The sequence below is a fragment of the Lutra lutra genome, chromosome 9 (assembly GCF_902655055.1).
Source record: "Lutra lutra chromosome 9, mLutLut1.2, whole genome shotgun sequence".
Classification (NCBI taxonomy): domain Eukaryota; kingdom Metazoa; phylum Chordata; class Mammalia; order Carnivora; family Mustelidae; genus Lutra; species Lutra lutra.
In genome coordinates this window covers 77,285,337-77,310,381 of record NC_062286.1, presented here as the reverse complement: position 1 = coordinate 77,310,381, position 25,045 = coordinate 77,285,337, and the positions used below count along the sequence as shown (strand labels likewise).

Below are 25,045 nucleotides of genomic sequence, written 5' to 3'. Positions count from 1 at the left end.
CTGACCTCAGGGGAGGGGAGGGTTGAAAACTGACTTAACCACCAATGGCCAATGATTTAGTCAGTCAAGCCTACACAATGAAGTCTCCATAAAAACCCAAAAGAATCGGGACGCCTGGGTGGCTCAGCTGGTTAAGCAGCTGCCTTCGGCTCAGGTCACGATCCCAGCGTCCTGGGATTGAGTCCCGCATCGGGCTCCTTGCTCGTCAGGGAGCCTGCTTCTCCCTCTGCCTCTGCCTGCCATTCTGTCTGCCTGTGCTCGCTCTCTCTCCCTCTCTCTCTGACAAATAAATAAATAAAAAATCTTAAAAAAAAAACAAACCCAAAAGGATGGACTTCCAGGTTGGTGAATGCGTGGAGGTACTGGGAGGGTGGTGTGCTTGGAGAGAACATGGAAGCTCTGTGCCCCTTCTCCATACCTCACACCCTCTGCATCTCGTCCATCTTAGCTGTTCCTGAGTTTTATTTTTTGTAATAAGCCAGTAATCTAGTAAGTAAACTGTTTGCCTGAGTTCTGTGAGCTGCTTAGCAAAATATCAAACCTGGGGAGGGTCATGGGAACCTTTGGTTTATAGCCAGTGGGCCAGAAGCAGGGTTGAGAACTGATATTTACAATTGTGTTTGAAGTGGTGTATGAAGTGGTGGGGTGGGTAGTTTCGTGGGATCAAACCTGTAACCTGTGGGATCTGATTCTAACTTTAAGTAGATAATGTCAGAATTGGGTTAAATTTGAAGGAAAGCCAGTCGGTGTCCTCTGGGAATTGGAGAACTGCTTTGTGTGGAAAAACTCACACACAGGGGAACCTGGGTGGCTCAGTGGGTTAAGCCTCTGCCTTCGGCTCAGGTCATGATCTCAGGGTCCTGGGATCGAGCCCCACTTTGGGATCTCTGCTCAGCAGGGAGCCTGCTTCCCCCCGCCCCCCGCCTGCCTCTCTGCCTATTTGTGATCTCTGTCAAGAAAAAACAAAAAAACAAAAAAAAAAACCTCACACATGTCTGATGTCAGAGGTATTGAGGGAAAAGGAAAATAGGGGCTTTTTCTTTAACAAAATGACAGCAATAAGTATGAACATGCAGCAGACAAAATGGTTTCACACGTTTTAAAATCAACAAATACCCATGAAACCAGGAAGGCACTAGTACCATTACCATTTTACTGATGTAAAAGAAAAAAAATCCCGCAATATAACAGTTATTAAATCATGGGCATTAAGGTTGACTTCAAAGTCCATGCATTTGCTACTGTGCCAGCATTTTCCCAATGCATTCTGTGAACTCCATTTGTGGAAATGTCACAGTGGGTGTAAGAAGAGGCATGGGTAAAGCTGAGTCTGCAGAACTCTGGGCCCATCAACCAACACTGCTTTCACCTGTTTTATCTCTTGAGATTCTACAGAAAAAAAAATACTGTTTTTTTGTTGTTGTTGGGTTTTTTGTTTTGTTTTGTTTTGTTTTTTTACTGTTTTAAAAGGAGTTCTGTTGCTAAATAAGTTTGAAAACTACTGTGGTAGGCCAGGATCTAATAACCCTGTGGATTCACCTTGTCCTCAGCTCAATGTGCACTTGACTGGTGCTCATCATAGCAATTATATTAAGTAAATATCTATCTCTAACTCTACCACCCATCTTTAGGCTTTGATGCTAAAAAGAAAGTAACCCTAAGCATTGGAAAATGCAAAGAGTTTATTATTCATATTATAAAATTCTGATGAAAATATTCAGGCTGTAAGAATTTCACTCACTATTGATCACCACAACACAAGTGAAAATAGAAAATAACTGATTTTTTTTTTATTAAAGGTTTTATTTATTTATTTGACAGAGAGAGATCACAAGTAGGCAAAGAGACAGGCAGGCAGAGAGGCAGGCAGAGAGAGGAGGAAGCAGGCTCCCTGCTGAGCTGAGAGCCCGATGCTGGGCTTGATCCCAGGACCCTGGAATCATGACCTGAGCCGGAGGCAGAGGCTTTAACCCACTGAGCCACCCAGGTAACCCAATAACTGATTTTTTTAAAGCAAACATACCTGAAATTAAACATTCAAATTAGTATTACCCCCTTTGGGTTATTTGCAAAATTGTCTAGCTGTGCTAATATAGACATGTGGCTCTTTAAATTAAAATCTATTCAAATTAAATAAAATGTAAAAATTCAGCTCCTTGGTTGTGCTAGGCATATTTCAAATGTTCAACAATAAAATTCTGTATAGCCTAATAAACATAACTAAGCTATCTTAGTCAAAATACTCATACCTTGTAGTTTTGACTGTAATGTTCTTATCTCTTCGGTTTGGTTTTGGTTGATCAAACGAAGATTCTGATTTTCTAATTCCAGCTGAAAGGACATAATGGTATCCTTTTATACAGGAATAATATTTCTAAAATGTACTAGCAAATTATACTATTTTAAAATGTTAATACCTAATTACATGTAAGCAAAATACAAAAGGATTGATGACCAAATATCAGACGAATTTATCATCATAATTATCAACCTAGGTAATTAGGGCTCTGATATTTATTTTTTCCAGAACTGAGAGTTCAAATATTTTCACCCCAGGGCATTTTCATGCCTTTCCCACTGTAAAATTGTTTTAAATCAAACTTCATTAAATTTCAGCATTTAATCTGCCATATAAACCAATGTGTACTTCTCAAGATACTGAACACATTAATTTGTGATATATACATATGTTCTATAATTATTTAAAATTAGCTAATTAGAACTAAAATCAACTACCTAGAATGAGGCTACTTATACTGTTTACTAGGAGTCTATCAATGTCTTTAATTTCAGAAATACATTGGACATAAGAGTGAAAGCTGCCTATCTCACGTTTGCCAAAAGACAGCAGCACCACCAACTGATCAGAATTTTGTTTCATTCCAAATGATCAGATACTCTGATGACTTATCTATTCAAATTAAGTAAAAGATAAAGAAAAGGCAAAATATAGGAATAAATACCTCATTTAATTTAAGTGTTACCCATTCTTTGATCTTAGCTGCTTTCTCTTCTATTATTTTAGCTTCTTGTATCCTTATTTGTTTCTGAAATAACATTAGCAGTGCGTTTAGTTCAAACATAGGCTCACTGGTCTGGAAACATTACATCATAAATATAAAGGACCAATCCACTTAAAACCCATTTCCAAGTTAATACATCTACCTTCAAATCATCAAATAGAGTAAAAAAACGAGAGCCATCATCCAGCAGACATAATAATAAACCATAAAGCATATGAAAATATTACTAGTTTGAACAACTGTTAAATTCTCTTTCTTGGAAAGATCTTACACTGAAATCCAAGCACTGAATTTATCAAAAAAATAAATGATTTCTGGAAATGATCTAGGGTTTATAACTGTAGGAGAGGGGTCAACCAGGTTAGGGGGAAGAGAATCAGAATCTCTTCTGGAGCATGGTTTGTTTTCCCCTCAATAACAAGTTTTTATTTCCCATATATTTTATTTTATTTTTACATGCAAGTTTTTAAAGATTCAGCAAAAATGAAATAAACTCTAGCTCACATTTACCAACCTTAAAACCTGGTTATGTTCACAAAACTAGGAGAATGTGACTGTCATATAAATCACAGTGGGTGGAGGCTGGGGGTGGTGAAAAGTTGGAAACCATTGACCTAAAGAAATACGAATTCCCAGAGTAATGGAAAAAAAATTCTGAAGATAAAAAACAATTTAGCAGATTTATTAATTTCATAGTAGTCATCCTTAAGTGATGCTAAATGATGATTTGAGCAAATGACCTTAATGCAATTTTTCCCTAAATAAATAAATATTCCTAAGAAAATTTTAAAATAAACTAAAAACTATACTTGATCTCAGTAAAGTGGCTTAAAGACAGTGTATACATTTTTAACAGAAAGATTCACATCAAACAAACTTTTAAAATACAATGTTCCATAAGTATTTCCAACACCCTAAAAATCTAAAGCAAAGATCTATCTCAAAGATTTTACAGAGAGAAATGCCTGCTGACAACCAAATGTTTTGAAGCTGAAAACTACATCATACTCTGAAAAATCTGAAAGTTAAGGAACACAGTTGCATCCAAAAAGTGTTAGATATGGCTTTGGAATCACCCAGACTTAAAGAGAACACCATTTTATTTGTACCTTTTACCAGTAAATGTGATTAGACTCCAGGAACTGAAAAAATAAGTGAGATTTCTGACCCAAATTTAGAAGTGTGGCTCTCTCTTTAACCTTTGTGATTATGTAGAAATAAATGCATGCATTTAAACTGTGATGATCCAATTCTTCCTTACCTGTTCTTCAAGCTGCAGTTCCAAGTTTTGAATGATGTCATCTTTTTCTTGTATTAGGGTCTCCAGGTCTTGACACTTTTTATACAGCCTTGTTTCTGATTCACTGGTTTGAATATTAGCTGCTTTTAATTTCTCTTCCATAACTTGTACCTGAATTCAGAGGTTAGAAAAGGAATATTATGCATGTAATTAATTTATCACAGTATTAAACTTAGCATTTTACTTTAACCTTAAATAGATTCCTCAAAGGTATCATCATAAAAACAAAATATTGTATAGCATGTTTTAATAATTTAACAATTATAAAGTCGGAAGACTAATGTATTTAACAATTATAAGGTCTGGAGACTATTTTGCCAAGTGGTGTTTACCTTTGAGGTACATAAGGGCACAGAAGAGATTGTCAGAATTTTGCTATCATGTAAGTAATGCACATGTTTACTAGAACAATGATAATATATTAAATATTCCATGTTAGTATAGAATAAGAAAGTTTGCAGCCTTCATTTTTTCATATTTTAAAGGAAGCAGGAATATAAAGTAAAGAAGTGAGTAGTGAGAAAAGATCAGGTTGGATGACCAGGTGTAACAGCACATTTTGGGGAAAAAAAAAATTGAACTTGGGTGAAAAACAAACACACACAATGGAAAGGAAAAGGAAGACAAAAAAGCTTTAAAGCCCCAAATGATGGAATACAAAAAATAAAAAACTATGAGAATCAAGATGTAGGTAAGGGAGTATGTTCAGTGAGGGTTTATTGATTCATTCATTTAACAAACAGTGAATAGTTGCCAAGTGCCAGGCCCTGGGAAGACATCAGTGAATAAAATGGACCCAAAATCTCTGTCCGCATAGAAATTACATTCTAGTGGGTAAGAGAGATCACAAATATAAGAAAGATGTAAAAATCATACAGTATGCCATACAAGGAGGTAAAGGCAGTAGGAAAACATAGAGCAAGATAAAAGATACGGGTGTGTGACCTGGTGTTGTGTGACACTATAATTTTAATACCTAAGATACACTGGCTCTGCTTGAATCTTTTGCAAAACACATTTGGGCATATGAAGGAATGTGTGAGATATTAATGACAGTAAGAAAGAAAGTACTGGGCACTGTATATTAAGACTTCTATTCCATATACTCCAAAGAGGCAAGACCGTAATTTTTTAAAGATTTTTTTTTTAAAGATTTTTTTAATTTATTTATTTGTCAGGGACAGAGGGAGAGAGAGCGAGCGAGCACAGGCAGACAGAGAGGCAGGCAGAGGCAGAGGGAGAAGCAGGTTCCCTGCCGAGCAAGGAGCCCGATGTGGGACTCGATCCCAGGACACTGGGATCATGACCTGAGCTGAAGGCAGCCGCTTAACCAACTGAGCCACCCAGGCATCCCAAGACCGTAATTTTTGTAATGTTTTAGATTGTAGGGGGCAAAGAAGAAAAATATGCAAAAGCATTTGAGAAATTATTGAAAATTACAATGAAACATCTTAAACTGTTAAAAAAACCCTCTGAAGGGGTGCCTGGGTGGCTCAGTTGGTTGGGCGACTGCCTTCGGCTCAGGTCATGATCCTGGAGTCCCGGGATCGAGTCCCGCATCAGGCTCCCGGCTCCATGGGGAGTCTGCTTCTCCCTCTGACCTTCTCCTCGCTCATGCTCTCTCTCAAATAAATAAATAAAATGTTTTTTTAAAAAAAAAAAAACCTCTGAAAAATCATGATGAATCGACTTAGAGTTCAAAAATACTTGACTAATGAGGGTTTCTGGAAGGAGGGTGTTAAGGTTAGTTTGGTTCTGTTTTTTAAACCGTGAATACAAGGTGTCATCTGTGGGTTCACTGGAGAAATGTAAACTCAACTCAGATGCCAAAGTGTCCTACTTAAATACCACCCAGATGTCTGAAAACTATAAAAATAAAAGTAGATTTTAAAAGTTGGAGAAAAATCCTGCATTCCACTACCCAAGTGATAATTTTAAGTTATCTTAAGGTAAGGTTTATATTTTTTAACATAATATAGCGAGTTTTCTGCAGGAATGGCAGACCAAGAAGTCAAGGACAAAGGTCCACATCAGAAATGCTACCATGGGGGCGCCTGGGTGGCTCAGTGGGTTAAGCCTCTGCCTTCAGCTCAGGTCATGATCCCAGGGTCCTGGGATCAAGCCCCATATCTGGCTCTCTGCTCAGCAGGGAGCCTGCTTCCTCCTCTCTCTCTGCCTGCCTCTCTGCCTGCTTGTGATCTCTCTCTGTCAACTAAATAAATAAAATCTTTAAAAAAAAAAAAAAAGAAATGCTACCATGAAAAACAGTCAGAGGAGGACAGAAAGCTGAACAATAAAAACCAAGGATCATTCTTAAGATGGTTCAGCCAGTTCCACACAGGACATTCTATAGTTGTGGAAGCAGAGAAAGAAGGGCAAAGACCAAGTTCAAAATGCTAGTTCTTCAGGGACAGAGTAATAGATGACAGACCTGTAGGGGAGCAGAATGTGCCAGCCCCAAATATGCCACTTTGGCATATTGATTATTCTGAATTCAGGTTACCTAAGAAACAGCTGGTGTAAGAACACTCAGAACCTCTTTTGTCCCCCTGAAAACTAGAAATAAATCCTCCTCCTGTACCAGGAGGGAAGAAGGCATCCTTATCATCAGAGACAGGGAATTTAGGGCCGAAAAGGCTGTGTAAACAAACCTTGTTATTTCTTCACTAATTTACTACCCTAAGCCCAAGCCCCTTTGTCTTGTCAATTCTTCACAAATGTAATTTTTTTTGTCTAAATGGTAAAAAATTTGCCTGCTGTGGTCACTTCTTTGAGTCCCTTATTTTTATGGAGCTCCCGTGTGTACGAAATTAAACTTGTTTTTCTCCTATTAATCTAGCTTATGCCAATTTAATTATTAGACAAGCCAAAGAACTTAGAAGGGAAGAAATATTTCTGCCCTGCAAATCTAAAAAAAAAAAATAACTGAATAAGAATATAAATAAATATTACCAGATCTACATCTATAGTCTCCTTTTATTAAGTCAGAGCAAGCCACCCTACAAACACTGGACTACCACATAAAATTGTCCTATTATTGCTAGGAAAGGTCTACAGTTCTAGAAAACTATGATTTGGGAGTACTCCCCCCCTTTTTTTTTTTAAGATTTTATGTATTTATTTGAGAGAGAGTAAGACAGAGAGCATGGGAGGAGGAAGGCAAAGGGAGAGAGAGAGACAGACTCTGTGCCCAGCAGGGAGCCTGACAATGAGCTTGATCATGACCCGAGCCAAAGACAGACGCTTAACTGACTGACCCAGCCTGGTGCCCCTGATTTGGGAGTACTCTTATCCCCTGAAAAATGTGTTCCATTTAAAAGGTGTTCTCCTTTTATGACTGGAAGCTACAGTCAGAGCTCCTTGGATGCATTTTTGCTATGTATGACTGTTTAATTTGACCATTACTTTTAGCTAAACAAAACCTTCCCAGGCAAGAAAAATACAGGCAAGAACAGCAAAATCTCTTAGGGAGAGAGCTCACAAAATAGTTACAGGCAATCTACTTGCCAAGTACTCCTGTTAGGATCCACCAGCCTTCCTTTGTAATTCACATGAATAATACATCTACAGAAAAGATAAGGGCCTACAGAAACACCAAGCAGCCTTTAAAAACATCTCACTTCAAGTACACAGAAAACAGCCCAGTTCTTTCTCCAGGTCTTATATGGTCTGAACCATATAAGAATTTCAACTACTCAGAGACTGACCAATAACAAACACCTATGAATTCAAATTGCTCATTAAAGAAACTTGCAATTACCTATATATGGATCTTCTCTGGGGAAGAATGCTTTGCACTTTTAGGCTACCTTTCTCCTTTTCTTCTAGGAGAGCCTCTGGTTGCACCCATGTATCTCAGCCATTTCCCCAAAACCTTTATTGCTTCCGAGCTCCCTAAGCTATTCTGTAGTAAAGGATTAACTCAGCAGACTTGGGGGTGCTGGAACCCTGCACATTCCAAAAAAAGAACTGGCATTTGCCTAGCTCCTGGGAAAAAAATAACTTCTGTGCCCTTGTAATATCCTGCCTGTTAAGACTCTATACACTTGAGAAACTGGGCCACACCAGATAGTTTATGGTGAATGCCTCTTTTTTTCCCCATTCACCTTGGGTCCTGGGCCACACTGTATTAGTTTGACCTGTGCAAGGTTGGAAACTGAATAGCTAAGGTCAGTCACACATGCATGCCATGCCTACAAGACTGACACTACCAGCCTCACCCCCTGCCAATAAAATTCTGGACACCAAGGCTCAGGTGAATTTCCCTAGTCAGCAATACTTTGTATGTTGTCACATATCGTTGATGGGAGAATTAAGTGCATCCCTGTGTAACTCCAGTGAGAGAGGACACTGGAAGCTCACATCTGGTTTCTCCTGGACTCTGCTCTATGTGCATTTTTCCTTTGCTGATTTTAATCTGTAAGCTTTCACTGTAATAAACCATAACCGTGAGTATAACAGCTTTTCTGAGTTCTGTGAGTTCTGGGGAATCATCAAACCTTGAGGAAAGTCTTGGGGACTGACACAACTCCCAGTGCTGTTTCCCATTTTCCTGCCCATACTCTTCCCATTTCTAACCCCATCCCTTCCTACCCCACTACAGGTAATTAAGATGTGACTATATTTTCAGTGGTGGGGTGGTTTGAAAGTTTCTTTTTCCCTATATATGTTGCAATGGCATGACAAAAATACCTGATCATTCCAAAATAGAATGAAGAAAGGAATTATAAGGGTATTTTGAATTCCAGACCATTTACCAGTTACTTAAAATGTACTGCAAATTAAGTAATTATTCTTTCGCATCGTAAACACAATTATTTTGCAAATAGTGCTCCAGAATTTATGCAGTAAGACTGGAACAATTCTTACTGGAGGTGAAAAGGAATAGCACTGGATAAAGTAGATTTCCATGTAATGAAGTAAATCATTACAAGGTCCTGGATAATAGCATGACTGAGTAGTTGTCACTTATTAAGAACCACAAGTGACTTGGAATCTAAGAACCAACTTCACAGGGAGGCAGATTAGTCCACATATTAGAATGGTCAGAGAGAACTTTAAAATCCAACCAGGTCTGCACCCAACACAGGCAAGGGATTGAGGACAGAAGGACAGAATGAAAACACAAATTTCTATAGGGGAAATTATTGTACTCCCTTTTGGTTAGCATAAATTAAAGATTTTATTTATTTATTCGTCAGAGAGAGAGAGTGAGAGAGCATGCACACAACCAGGGGGAGTGGCCCTCAGAGGGAGAAGCAGGCTCCCAGCTGAGCAAGAAGCCTGATGCAGGACTCAATCCCAGGACCCTGGGACCATGACCTGAGCTGAAGGCAGCTGCTTAACTGACTAAGCCATCCAGGTGGCCCTGGTTAGCATAAATCAGTGTAATAGATTGTAATATACACCTAATCAGATAGAGAATGAATCCTATGTATCGGTATCTCCCACATGTGCAATCTGCAGTTTTTCTATCTCACAGGAATACTCATAAGTAATTCGGGATTGATGTGCACATACTGCTTTCCAAACTCTGAACAAACTCTCAACAACAATAAAAGTGTACTACAGCATAATGATTTGCCAAGATTTCTCTGCAAAAATGTACAATTTCTTCTCTACGGCCAACTTATTTAATGGTTATACAGGTAAGATAATGCCACTCATTAAAAACAAGGGGAAAAATGGAGAAAGCTCAAGTACAAAGTTGAGTCAGTTTGCGCTGACTACTGCTTTTAGCGGTGAAATGTTCCTTTTTGGTTAATATAAATACAGTTTAAGTATTAGGATATGACTCAAAGACAAAGGACAAGCTGAATTTAAGCAACATAAACAGCAGATAGGGCACAGTCCCATGGACACTGCTAAAGATAGGAAAGGATGTGGTTACTCTATGTTAATAACATTTACTTAGTCATGTGAAGGCCACAAGAAGGTAATATAATTCATACATGAGAATTCATTTGCTCTCTTTGTATTTCCTATAAACTTTCAGAATCAGGGCGCCTGGGTGGCTCAGAGGGTTAAAGCCTCTGCCTTCGGCTCAGGTTGTGGTCCCAGGGTCCTGGGATTGAGCCCCACATAGGGCTCTCTGCTCAGTGGGGAGCGTGCTTCCCCCTCTCTCTGCCTGCCTCTCTGCCTACTTGTGATCTCTGTCTGTCAAATAAATAAATAAAATCTTTAAAAAACAAAAATAAAAAAAAACCTTTCAGAATCATTATGTATGTAATACTGTGAATAATATGTAATATGTATATAATGTATAATATGTATGATGTATAATAATATAACATATAATAAAATGTACCATTACATAAGGAAAAAAATCCCTTGTGAAGCATAACAAAACAGGTACTAAACAAATTTAAAGTGTGACAAAACCAAATACTTTGGATTTGCTAAATTACACAGAAACTCAGGGAAATTTGCCATTCTCACTCACTCTTTATGGGAGGAGGGGTTTGATTTAAGGCCATTTAGCTAATCATGGTGAGTTTTTGCTTTAAAATGTAGCACACAGGGTGCCTGAGTGACTCGGTTGTTAAGCATATGTCTTGGGCTCAGGTCATGATCCCAAGGTCCTGGGATCGAGCCCCACACTTGGCTCCCTATTCAGCAGGAAGCATGCTTCTCTCTCTCCTACTTCCCTGCTTGCGTTGCCTCTCTATGTTTCTCTCTGCCAAATGAGATAAATAAAATCTTTAAAATAAATAAAATGTAGCACACAGAATTAAATAACTTTACACCTGATATCCTCAAAGGATAATCTCAAATAAGAAATTCTTCCTGTTAGCTTATCAAGATCAGTGGTTGGGTCCTAATAGCTACAAACAGCCATGGCTTGTTTCCCTTGAATTGGGAACTGGGATTCTTTTTTTGCTCTTAAGATCTAGTGAATCACAAAAGAAAACCCTGAAAATCACAAATAAGAAAGACATATTAATTTACTTTTCAGAGCTAACCATACGCTGCACATATAAATTAAGAATTTTAATTTAAGGCATGCCTGGGTGGCTCAGCAGGTTAAACATGGGCCTTCAGCTCAGGTCATGATCCCAGAGTCCTGGGACCGAGTCCCATGTCTGGCTCCCTGCTTAGTAGGAAACCTGCCACTCCTCCAGCTCATGGGTTCTCTGCTTCTGTGTGTGTCTCTGACAAATAAATAAATAAAATTTTTTTTAAAAATTGATTTTAATTTAACTTAAGAAAAGGCAAAACAAAATCATCCTTCATTTCTTTCTTTTTTTCCCTATACTAAGAGGTGTTAAAGGGAAAAAAGAAAGGGAAGGTAAAAATAGGGAAGAAGAGAGAGAGATAGATAACCATGGGTATAGAGGTAAAGAGAGATGTCACCAAGGAAAGGCCAAAGTCAGAAAGGGAAAGATAAAGAGAGATATAAGAAGGACAAACTGCTGAATGTGTGCTACTAGGTGTGGGACTAATCAGGGACATGCATACAGAGCCCACAATAGACAAAGACAAGGACAAAGACATTTAGTATACAATGGCGAAAAGGGACATAAACATGGGAGTCCTTCATAGACTATAAGTGACCTTTTATGAGTTTACTGTTAATTATTGGATTTTTAGAGCTACAAATAGAAATAAAACTATTTGGTATTATTAGCTAAAGAATATTAAAAAATCAAGCACAGCGGGGCACCTGGGTGGCTCAGTGGGTTAAAGCCTCTGCCTTCAGCTCAGGTCATGATCCCAGAGTCCCGGGATCGAGCCCTGCACCAGGCTCTCTGCTCAGCGGGGAGCCTGCTTCCCCCTCTCTCTGTCTCTGCCTGCCTCTCTGCCTGCTTGTGATCTCTCTCACTCTCTCTCTCTCTCTCTCTCTGTCAAATAAATAAATAAATAAATAATCTAAAAAAAAAAATCAAGCACAGCATACATTTTACCATTACTATTCAAACTTCTACCAATACCTAAATTTGAGGTTTTAAAGAATTGCTGGTGTGATGATACTATAGTTCCGATTTTTAAATCCTGTTTTCAGATTAGTTGCTGAAATACCCATGGGTGAAATGATATGATGTCTAGAAGTTGTTTCAAAATAACCTGGTATGGGGGTGGAGAAGAATAAAGTGAATGGAGGTATTGATTAGCCTTAAGTAGACTAATTGTTAAAGCTGGTGATGAGGGTTCATGATACTATTTTCTCTACTCTTGCACTGGTTGAAATTTGGCATAATAAAATTTTAGGAATTTCTTTTAAGTATGATTAAGGAATTCAGAGATTAGGTTAGATTGGGTTTGTTTGGAAATTTATCAAGCCACTAAATCAATCTACCGAATCTGCTGTATAAAATCAAATCTTTTAGATGAAAACAAGATTTGGTAGTACTCAAACTGAAGAGAAGAAACATTACAAATTTAGAGCAAGAATAAGAAATATAATATACATTTCTTAGAAAAAAATTATAATTTTGAAAATCCTGACTTGCCTGAATCTGACAAAGATCTTTTCATAAAATGTGAAGCTATGGACTGAGGATCATTAGACAAACTTTAAGGCTCATGGGCTCATCGAAAGCACTCATTTTAATGTTGGCAAGGCTCAGATTGAGTTAAGTGACATATCAAAGCTTTGACTCTTCCCCCACATGCCTATTAATACTAAGTATATGTTTTTGTATGTAGTTTTCCTGATGTAACTCTAAGCATTTTTCTGTATTAGTATGCCTTTTGTAATAATTATTTTTAATGGTTGCTTAATATTTCATGGAATAAATATAGTACACTTATTCATTCTCTTATAATATGGCATTCATATTATTTCTAAATCTTTATTTCTATGAAAGACACTGCTGCTCTTTGCAGATGACACAATACTTTATGTGGAAAACCCAAAAGACTCCGCCTCCAGATTACCAGAACTCATACAGCAATTCAGTAATGTGGTAGGATACAAAATCAATGCACAGAAATCAGTTGCTTTCTTATACACTAACAATGTAACTGTAGAAAGAGAAATTAGAGAATTGATGCCATTTATAATAGCATCAGTACCTTGAAATAAACCTAAACAAAGAGGTAAAAGATCTATACTCTAAAAACTACAGAACACTCATGAAAGAAATTGAAGAAGACACAAAAAGATGGAAAAACATTCCATGCTCATGTACTGGATGAATAAACATTGTTAAAATGTCTATGCTTCCCATAGCAATCTATACTTTCAACACCATCCCAATCAAAATACCAATAGCATTTTTCGAAGTGCTGGAACAAACAATCATAAATGTGTATGGACCAGAAAATACCCTGAATCACCAAGGAAATGTTGGGGAAAAAAAAAAACAAAACCCAAAGCTGGGGGCATCATGTTGCCTGATTTCAAGGTATATTACAAAGCTGTGATCACCAAGACAGCATGGTACTGGCACAAAAACAGACACATAGACCAATGGAACAGAATAGAGAGCCCAGATATGGACCCTCAACTCTACAGTCAAACAATCTTCAACAAAGCAGAAAAAAATATCCAATGGAAAAAAGACAGTCTCTTCAATAAAGGGTGCTGGGGAAATTGGACAGCTATATACAGAAGAATGAAACCCGACCATTCTGTAACACCATACACAAAGATAAACTCAAAATGGAAGAAAGACCTCAGTGTGAAATAGGAATCCACCAAAATCCTAGAGTAGAACATAGGCAGTAACTTCTTCGACATCAGCCACAGCAACTGCTTTCAAAAAATGTCTCCAAAGTCAAGAGAAACAAAAGCAAAAATGAATTTTGGGACTTCATCAAGATAAAAATCTTCTGCACAGCAAAGGAAACAGCCAACAAAACAAAGAGGCAACCCATGGAATGGGAGAAGATATTTGCAAATGACTCTACAAAGGGCTGATATCCAAGAACTATAAAGAACTTCTCAAACCCAACTTCCTAAAAACAAATAATCAAGTCAGAAAATGGGCAGAAGACATGAACAGACACTTCTCAAAAGAAGACATACAAATGGCTAATAGACACATGAAAAAATGTTCATCATCATTAGCTATCAGGGAAATTTAAATCAAACCCACACTGAGATACCATCTCACATCAGTTAGAATGGCAAAAATTGACAAGGCAAGAAACAACAAGTGTTGAAGAGATTGTGGAGAAAGGGGAACCCTCTTACACTGTTGGTGGGAATGCAAGTTGGTACAGCCACTTTGGAAAACAATGGGGAACTTCCTCAAAAAATTAAAAATAGAGCTACCTTATGACCCAGCAACTGCAGTACTGGGTATTTACCCCAAAGATACAGATGTAGTGAAAAGAAGGGCATATGCACCCCAACGTTCCTGGCAGCAATGTCCTCAATAGCCAAAATGTAGAAAGAGCCGAGATGCCCTTCAACAGATGAATAGATAAAGAAGATATGGCCCATATATATAATGGAATATTACTCTGCCATCAGAAAGGATGAATACCCAACTTTTGCATCAACATGGATGGGACTGGAGGAGATTATGCCGAGTGAAATAAGTCAAACAGAGAAAGTCAATTATCATACGGTTTCACTTATTGTTGGAACATAAGGAATAGCATGGAGGACATTAGGAGAAGGAAGGGAAAAATGAAGCGGGGGAAATCCAAGGGGGAGATGAATCATGAGAGACTATGGACTCTGAGAAACAAACTGAGGGTTTTAGAGGGCAGGGAGGGTGGGGGAATGGGTTAACCTGGTGATGGGTATTAAGGAGGGCATGTATTGCATGGAGCACTCAGTGTTATACGCAAACAATGAATCATGGAACACTACATCGAAAACTAATGATGTACTGTATGGTGACTAACATAACAATAATTTTAAAAAGACAATGTTACGAACATATTTATATTTACAACATCATTATGGTTAGGATTTCCATAAAAATCATATCTGATTTTTTCAGAAGATAAACCTTCTAATGGAAGCATTTTCATATTTTGGAAATCTGTTAAGGAGCAAAATAAAGTTAGATTCTCCACTTTCCCTATGGATCCAGGTCACAGAGCAGTCAGAGTAACAGGATGTAGAGAAGGGTTGAAGACTATTTTGAGGATTGTTTTGGGCAAAACAAGGTTTATATTGGTAGAGAGAGAAAAAAAATTTTCTTTAAGATTTTATTTATTTATTTGAGAGAAAGCACACATAAGTAGGGTGATGGGTAAAGGGAAAGGGAGAAGAAGACTCCTGGCCAAGTGTGGAGCCCCTCCTGAGGCTCCATCCCAGGACCCCGAGATCATGACTTGAGCCGAAGTCAGACCCTTAATTGACTGAGCCACCCAGGCAGCTAAGAAAAAAAAAATTTAACTAGAATTATACTCTACCTGTTGAAAAGCTTTTTCTGCTTGACGTTCAGCATCAATAACTTGTCTCTCAAGCTGCTGCATCTGTAAAGTGAGGAAAAACAGAGAAAATACAAAAGTTCATATTTCACTTAGGAAAATGACTTAAAAATCTTGCAATGCCATCAAATTCTTTAAGGATATTTAAAGTAGTTTAAAGACTACGAATTACATACAATCTGTTACATTAAAGGCTCTTTCAGTGCATATTTAAAAATTGATCAAATAACATACCAAAGGTTTCATACTTTTAGTACAATATAATACATACTACATGAGTACTTATCCATAGAATTTTCTTCATTGAACTATAAACTACTGGTCAACACATATTAAGAACAGTAATTTAAATCTAAGAAAAGAGTAAGACCTCAAATGTCATATTTGATTAATTGATCAAAAAGTCACAATGATACCAGAAAGTGGTGTATTCTCATAAGCTCCATAGTTGGTATATTTAAATCAAAACTCTGGGTAGTTTTAATTCTTATACATTGTAGTAGAGTACAGAAGACACTCTTAACACATATGTGCATGTCCACAAACATGTTGGGAACAAAGAATCAAAAAATATCTCGCTTTTTTTTTTAAGTTCTGTAGAGAATAAAAAGTTTGGAGATCTAAAGTAAAATACTAAAATGATGGTTATAAGTAAAATAAAGAAAAGCCTTAAAAAGGACCCAATGTAAATTAACATAAGAGATATGTGCCAGGTACTGAATACACAATTGTGATATAAACCCCAATTTTAAATTCCTTTTTCTGAGTGTTGAAATGTGTGCGTGCGCGTGTGTTTTTTTTCTTTTACCTGTGTGTGTGTGTGTGTGATTTTTGTTTTGCTTTGTTTTGTTTTACCTGTGTGCGTGCTTGTGTGTGTGTGTGTGTGCGCGCGTGTGTGTTTTTTACCAGTATGGTACTTGGGAGCATTTACTCTGTTTTGTTTTTTTTTTTTAAGATTTTATTTATTTATTTGACAGAGAGATCACAAGCAGGCAGAGAGGCAGGCAGAGAGAGAGGAGGAAGCAGGCTCCCTGCTGAGCAGAGAGCCCGATTCGGGGCTCGATCCCAGGACTCTGAGATCATGACCTGAGCCGAAGGCAGCGGCTTAACCCACTGAGCCACCCAGGCGCCCCGCATTTACTCTGTTTTAATAACTATGTGGCCAATTACCATTCAACAGAGGTAACAACCATGATCACCATCACCTTTGCCCGCCAAACAGAAAAGATTTATTAAACATTTCAGGAGTGCAGTGCATGAATGTTAATAACAGTAGCCATGTTGACTGCATCAGCCTTGGAGAATCCAAATGAGCATTACTGGGCTGTGCTGAAAGAGACTCGGACCAAACACTGTGACAAAGAGCCCTACAGTACTAAAAATGATTGTTTAATAATTTTTAAAAATGACATGTGGTTACAGATGAGGACAACTTACAATTATGTCTGTGAAAAGCATGGCGACAACTACAACTGGTTCTTTCTTGTATGTCCCACTACATTTGCTGTTGTTGACAAAAAAGTACCTGTTGTCTGTTAGGGCTTTATCACAACTTTTCCATCTGGGCCACACTATAAATGGCGACCTTCCATACCTGACTGTGGAAAGAGAAACTGTCAAGTACAGAGTTTGAAAGACAGCCTTCTCGGCAAGTCTGAGAAGTGTGCAGATCGAAGTGTGATTTGGAAGTTATCTGAAGTTATCTGGAAGTTATCTCAGCCTCAAATAAGCTGGAGTTCTTGCAGAAAATGCAGAGGATTCTGAAGGAAGAGTTGTATTTAATACAAAACCATTTGCACATCTTATTCAAGGGACAATGTGTAATAATCCTCAGCAAGTAGTAGAAGGCTGCTGTTCAGGTATGGCTATTATTCTTAATGGACCAACTCCCAGAAAGATGAAAGTAATAGAGCATGGTGTGCACTGGCTCAGGGCATTCATTATTTCAACAGTACACTGGTTTTCTTACCTCCAAATGGTTCAGAAAATGACTGAAGGCTGAGGGATAATAGAATTGTGCCGTGTAAAAGCACTTGAAATGTGGATCCACTTGAAGAGTGAATTGAGATATGTAAGTGTAAAATACACTCTTAACTCAATAATACATATATTATTTGAAAACCTAATATGAAAATTATAAATTATCTCAGTAATTTTTTATATTGCCTCACATTGAAATATTCTCAATATGTTGCAATAAATATAAAATTATTTTTCATTTTATTAATTTGCTTAATAGAAAATTTTAAAGTACAAATGTGTCTCATATCTCTATTGGATAACAGAAGTGTGAAATATTCCACTGTCACCACATATGGCAATTTAACTGCCTGTCCACACAGCAGCATTTTTTAAGACCACTTATTGAAGGCATCTAGTTTCTAGAAGAGGTTTCAAATATTTGGGTAAATAAATAAATATTTCCTAAGTGTATTTTCTGGACCTTATATCATCTTTAATTCTTGTAAAAATATTTCAAATGTTTAATAAGCCAGGAGTGTTGTCTAAAATATTTTATTGAGGGACGCCTGGGTGGCTCAGTTGGTTAAGCAGCTGCCTTCGGCTCAGGTCATGATCCCAGTGTCCTGGGATCGAGTCCCACATTGGGCTCCTTGCTTGGCAGCGAGCCTGCTTCTCCCTCTGCGTCTGCCTGCCACTCTGTCTGCCTGTGCTCACTCTCGCTTCTCTCTCTATGACAAATAAATAAATAAAATCTTTAAAAAAAATAAAATAAAATATTTTATTGAGTTACTGTATAGGTTATGGCACTATGTAGAAGCCATTGGGACAAGCACTGTCTCCTGTGTAGGATATTCTTTAAACCAAAAAGCCAACTGGGAGGCACATGCCAACACTGTATTCTTCCTCTACTGGCAATATGCTGATAATTTTCACCTCTACAATGTAACTACTTATGTTATTAGGGGAAATTTTGCTTGTGGAGCCTTAGCCTCACTTTTGAATATTGTTGAGGTTGCCAGGAAAATCCACAAACAAGTGGCTGATCTGTAAAATTCTGCTGGTGGAAAAAAAAAAAAAAAAAAGAGTACACCTATTCCAGGGGCCAAAATCCAGAACATTGACAACACCAAATGCTGACAAGGACATGGAGAAACAGGAACTTTCATTCATTGCTCATGGGAATGCAAAATGGTACAGCAACTTTGGAAGACAGTTTGGCAGTTTCTTATAAAACTAAACATACTCTTACCATATGATCTAGCAGTCACGCTCTTGGATATTTATACAAAGGAGTTGAAAATTTATGTCAACACAAAACTTTGCATGCCGATGTTCACATTAGCTGTATTCATAACTGCCAAAACTTGGAAGCAATCAAGATGTCCTTCAGTAGGTGAATGGATAAATAAACCATAGTACATCCAGACAATGACCTATTATTTGGCACTAAAAGGAAAGGGGCCATGAAGCCATGAAAAGACATGGAGGAAACGTAAACGCATATTATTAAGTGAAAGAAGCCAGTTTGAAAAGACTGCATATTGTATGATTCCTGCTGAGGTGGGGGATAAACAAGGCATAGAAGTTTTTCAGAGCAGTGAAAATACTCTGTATGATACCATAATGATGGATACATATCACTATACCTTTGTCCAAATCCATGGAATGTACACCAAGAGTGAAACTATGGACTTTGGGCTTTTATAATGTGTCAATGTAGGTTCATCAGTTGTAACAAATTTACCACTCTGGTGGGGAATGTTGGTAATAAGGGAGGTTATGCATGTGTAGGAGCTGGGAATATATGAGACATTTCTGTACCACCCTACTTTTTTGTGAACCCTAAACTACTCTAAAAAATAAAGTCTTAGGGATGCCTGGGTGGCTCAGTTGGTTAAGCTGCTGCCTTCAGCTCAGGTCATGATCTCAGGGTCCTGGGATCGAGTCCTGCATCGGGCTCCTTGCTCAGCGGGGAGCCTGCTTCTCTCTCTGACTCTGCCTGCTTGTGCTCTCTCTCTCTCTTTCTGAGAAATAAATAAATAAATAAATAAAATCTTTAAAAAATAAAGTCTTAAAAAAAGACTGAATAGTTTCTTAAGAGGATTGCTATGGTCTGCAGGTTTGTGCCCCTCTCCTCCAAATGTGGAATCTTTACACCCAATGTGATGGTGATTAAGTCCTGAGGGTGGGACTCTCATGAATGGGATTAGTGCTTTTATTTATTTTTTTAAAGATTTTTATTTATTTATTGGACACAGAGAGAGATCACAAGTAGGCAGAGAGAGAGGGGAAGCAGGCTCCCCGCCGAGCAGAGAGCCCGATGCGGGACTCTATCCCAGGACTCTGAGACCATGACAGAGTCAAGGCAGAGGTTTAACCCATTGAGCTACCCAGGTGCCCTGGATTAGTGCTTTTATAATAGGGATCCCACCGAGCTCCCTAGCCTCTTCTGCAAGTGAAAATACAAGAAGTCTAAGACCCAGAACCTGACCTTGTTGGCCCCCTAATCTCAGACTTCCAGCCAACAGAATTGTGAGAAATAAATTTCTATTGTTCATAAGCTACGTGGTTTGTCACATTTTGTTATAGCAGCACAAATGGACCAAGACAGAAATTGGCACTGAGAGTGGAGTGCTGCTGTAACAAATACCTAAAAATGTGGAAGTGACTTTGGAATTGAGTAATTGGTAGAAACTTGAAGAATTTTGGGGTCTGTGATAGAAAAAACCTATATTCCCATGAACAGACCATTTAAAGCAATTCTGGTGAGAACCCAGAAGGCAAATGGGAAAGAAAGCTATAGAGAAAGCCCTAGTCTTCTTAGAGAGCACCTAAGTGGTTGTGAGCAGAGTGTTAGTGGAAATGTGATGGATGGTAAAGGACATTCTGATGAAGTCTCAGATGGAAATGAGGAACATGTTATTGGAAATGAGAGGAAAGGTGATTCTTGTTACAAAGCAGCAAACAGCTTTACTGAATTGGATTCTCCTCTTGGGGTTTTGTGGAAGGCAGAACTTGTGAGTGACGAAACTGGATATTTGACTGAGGAAATTTCTAAGCCAAGTGTTGAAGGAGCGGCCTAATTCTTCTTGAATGCTTAGAGTAAAATGCGAGAAGAGAAATGATTTAAAGATAGATTGTTAATCAAAGAGGAAGTGGAACCTAAAAATCTGGATACTTTTCAGCATGTCCATGTTGGAAGAGTGGGAAAGCTTGTTCAGGAGAGGACAGGGTGTGGCCAAACCACCTTTTGATTAAGGGGTCAGTATGGGTTTGAGAGCTAGGTATGGGTTTGATTATGGGTTTGAGAGTTAGGTAGCAACCGAATAAGAAAAAGTCTGTGTGAACAGAAGAGGAAGGAATGAGGCTAGCTGTTGGACTTGGATTTCACAGGATGGGATCTTAGAGCCATGGCTGTGATATTGGGCTATTCTTCAGGACAAAGAAGAAGGACCCCAGCTCATCAGAGCTGCTCCTCAGTTTCACAGGCCAGGGCGGGGCATTTCTTGAGTGTCTACAGGCTACACAACCTCTAAAAGTGGTGCCGCCCAAAGCCAGGGGCCCAACTCCTACCCAGGAGAGTCATGGAAGCATGGGGCTACCTCCACCTAGATTTGGAATGTTGAAGCCACCCAGAGCTGTGGGCATACAACTCAAACACAGTGCCACCTCTGGGGCAAGGCCACCAGAGAGCCCCAACCTGGGCAATTCCTAATGAAGCCATGGGAGTGGGACCACCCCTGGGATCCCAGACTGGTAGAACCATCACAATGCAACTTCAACCCATGAGAGCTGCCCTGCAAAGCCATAAGGCTGCAAATGGCCCTGAGGGTCCAGAAGGTGAGACTCCTGCTCCCCTTTATCCCCCTCCCGAGTTAGTCCAGAAGGTAGGACCTCCATCCCAGAGAGCTGAACATCTAGTTAAAGAAAATTATTCTCAAACCTTAAGACTTAACGTTAGTTGCCTTGTGGGGCTTTGAACTTGCTTAGGAATTGTCACCTTTCTTTTTCCTTTTCTCCTACTTCTTCCTTTTGGAATGAAAACATCTATCCTATGTCTGTCCCACCATTGTATTTTAGAAACTCATAATTTGTTTGATTTCACAGATTCACAGCTGGCAGGGATTTCCTCAGAATGATCCATACCTTGAGTCTCATCCACAACTGATTTAGATGAGACTCCACACTTTATAGACTTTTACAGCTGTTGGGATAGAATGAATGTATTTTGTATGAGAGAAAGACATGATATGGGGAGGCCAGAGATGGAATGAATGCTATGGTTTAAATGTTTGTGTCCCCCTGAAAATTCACATGTTGGAATCCTAACACCCCCTGTGGTGGGGTTAGGAGGAGAGGTATTTGGGAGGTGATGAGGTCATGAGGGGGGTCCTCATGAATGGGATCAGTGCCCTTACCAAAAAGAGCCCACAGTGCTCCCTAGCCCCTTCCACTGTGTGAAGATACAGTGAAAAGTCTGCAGCTCTGAAGAGAACCCTCACTGGACTTAGCTGACACCCTGATCTTAGATCTCCAACTTCCAGAACTGTGATAAACTTCTGTTGCTTAGAAGTTACACAGTCTATAACATTTAGTTATAGTAGAACAAACTAAGGTAAGGACTATACAAATATCTGGTCAGATTTCTCTTTCTGAAGTTTGGTTTCTAGTGTTAACAGAGCAGAAGCCTTGTGTCTTTGCCTCACTGTTACATACCTACACGCAGGTCTTTATATGTAGTGAATATTCAATATATTATACATTACTGGATGAAATTACGCTGCAAAGCATTATGCATATACGAATAGGATAGTATTTTTACTGCTGCCAAATAATGTTTCTTCCACTCCTATGGCATTGACTCTCTTCCTTCTACTATTTTCTCCAACTACATTGCAAGTTTCTTGAAGATAGACTTCATGTGTGAGGACCCTTTATATCTTCCTTAACACCTTGCACATACCAGCCATACAGTTCAAATTTTAAGAGCTTGGTAGCAAGCAATAACCTCATTTAAAAAAAAAAAAAAAAAAGGGACGCCTGGGTGGCTCAGTTGGTTAAGCAGCTGCCTTCGGCTCAGGTCATGATCCCGGCGTCCTGGGATCGAGTCCCACATCGGGCTCCTTGCTTGGCGGGGAGCCTGCTTCTCCCTCTGCCTCTGCCTGCCATTCTGTCTGCCTGTGCTCGCTCGCTCTCCTCTCTCTCTGACAAATAAATAAAATCTTTAAAAAAAAAAAAACAGGGCGCCTGGGTGGCTCAGTGGGTTAAGCCGCTGCCTTCGGCTCAGGTCATGATCTCAGGGTCCTGGGATCGAGTCCCACATCGGGCTCTCTGCTCAGCGAGAAGCCTGCTTCCCTCTCTCTCTCTCTGCCTGCCTCTCCATCTACTTGTGATCTCTCTCTGTCAAATAAATAAATAAAATCTTAAAAAAAAAAAACATTAGTTGCATTATGAAAAGCACCACACCTAATACACACACACACACACACACACTATTTCACAACACTTGGGATATAGGGTTATATCTATAAGGTTATAGATAAACGGGCTAAATGTGCTGGAAGAAAACATTATATGTTTATGACTTTGAATACAAGTTAAATAAAGACCTATTCGAAAAGTCATTTTTTTCTTTTTTAATTAAAAAAAGTATAGGGCACCTGGGTGGGACAGTTGGTTAAGCATCTGACTCTTGGTTTTGGCTCAGGTTGTGATCTTGGGGTTGTGGGACCAAGCCTCCTGTTGGGCTCTGCGCTTAGTGTGGAGTTTGGGATTCTCTCTCCCTTACCCTCTGCCCCTCCACCCCACTGTCTCTTTCTAAAATGTGTGTGTGTGTGTGTGTGTGTGTGTGTGTGTGTGTAGTAGGCACCATCAGGAATCCCTGAGATTTTTAAAAATGTTTTATTTTATATTTTATTTATTTAAGAGAGAGGGAGAGCACTAGAGAGGGAGAGGGAGAGAGCAAGCATGTGAGGGGGGCAGAGGGAGAAGCAAACTCTCCACTGAGCAGGGACCCCAATGTGGGGCTCAATCCCAGGGTCCTGGAATCATGACCCGAGCTGAAGGCAACTAACTGAGCCACCCAGGCACCCCAATAAAAAAATCTTAAAAAAAAAAAAGTAGCCCTTGAAATATCAATGTAGAGAAAAGTGGAAAGAGTACTGACGTTGGAAGCAAGAAGACTGAAATCAGAATCCAGATTCCACTACTTATGAGCAATGTAATGATGGGTAAGTCATTTAACTTCTCAGAGTTTCCATTCCTCATTTGTAAAGAGATTAACATTTATCTCACAGTATTGATATGAAGATTAAACAGGAGCATGTCTATCATTGTATCTAAGACTTAATGGATGTTCAATGGATATTTACACAGCAGCGCATTTCTATCATATACATGCATTAGTTTTATGAATTACTTTAAGTTAGCAAGGTTTAGTTTAAAATGAACGGAGTAGATTCAAGAGATCTGGTTGCTAATTCTTACTCTACTATTCAACAGCTTGACACTGCACTTTAAAATTTTTTGTTTAAAGATTTTTATTTATTTGACAGAGAGAGAGATCACAAGTAAGGAGAGAGGCAGACAGAGAGAAAGGGGGAAACAAGCTCCCTGCTGAGCAGAGAGCCTGATGTGGGGCTCGATCCCAGGACCCTGAGATCACGACCTGAGCCAAAGGCAGAGGCTTAACCCACTAAGCCACCCAGGCGCCCTGCACTTTAAAATTCTTATGTGTAAAATAGGGATAATATAACTGCTCTACCTACCTTACAGGAAATTGTGAGGATAAAGATAAGAAAACATGTCAAAGTAATGGGAAAAAGCTGTTGTTATTTCCTTTATTAAAAATACGTGGTAATGATTACAGTGTTATACTTTTTTTCCCAAGATTTTATTTATTTGACAGGGAGAGAGCACAAGCAGGGGGAGCCACAGAGGGAGAAGGAGAAGCAGGCTCCCCACTGAGCAGGCAGCATGATGCAGGGCTCAATCCCAGGACACTGGGATCATGACCTCAGTCAAAGGGAGAAGCTTAACTGACTAAGCCACCCAGGAGCCCCTGCAGTGTTATAATCTGAATGATAAAAATAAAAGCCACAAATGTCCAAAAACAGAATTGTCTAAATATATAAGTAGATAACCATACAGTCATTAAAATGTACACAGATGGATGAAATAATATGCTTGGAATTTGCTTCAATATAAAGTAAGAAAGGAGAAGTGGATCGGGGTATAGATGAAACAGGATTGGTCCTGAGTTTAATAATCATTAACGCTGGGTAATGTGTATATGGGGATCCATTATGATATTCTGCTTACTTTTGTATTTTTGAAAATTTTTCTAACAAAATTTAAATATAGGGGCACCTGGGTGGCTCAGTGGGTTAAACCTCTGCCTTCGGCTCAGGTCATGATCTCAGGGTTC

The 25,045-nt window shown here is 38.9% G+C and overlaps 2 protein-coding genes across 2 annotated transcripts in view; one reads left to right on the top strand and one right to left on the bottom strand.

Moving 5' to 3' along the window:
• Positions 1-25,045, bottom strand: part of PLEKHH2 (pleckstrin homology, MyTH4 and FERM domain containing H2) — a 112,812-nt gene that overhangs the window by 67,871 nt on the left and 19,896 nt on the right. The window contains 4 exon segments of the mRNA XM_047745630.1: positions 2,250-2,331; positions 2,964-3,047; positions 4,285-4,434; positions 15,640-15,702. Of these exon segments, the coding sequence (XP_047601586.1) occupies positions 2,250-2,331; positions 2,964-3,047; positions 4,285-4,434; positions 15,640-15,702 (379 nt within the window).
• Positions 16,362-17,652, top strand: C1GALT1C1L (C1GALT1 specific chaperone 1 like). The gene is given in 7 exon segments (XM_053447874.1): positions 16,362-16,387; positions 16,838-16,963; positions 16,965-17,174; positions 17,176-17,282; positions 17,285-17,358; positions 17,360-17,591; positions 17,594-17,652. Coding segments are annotated over 7 exon segments (834 nt in total).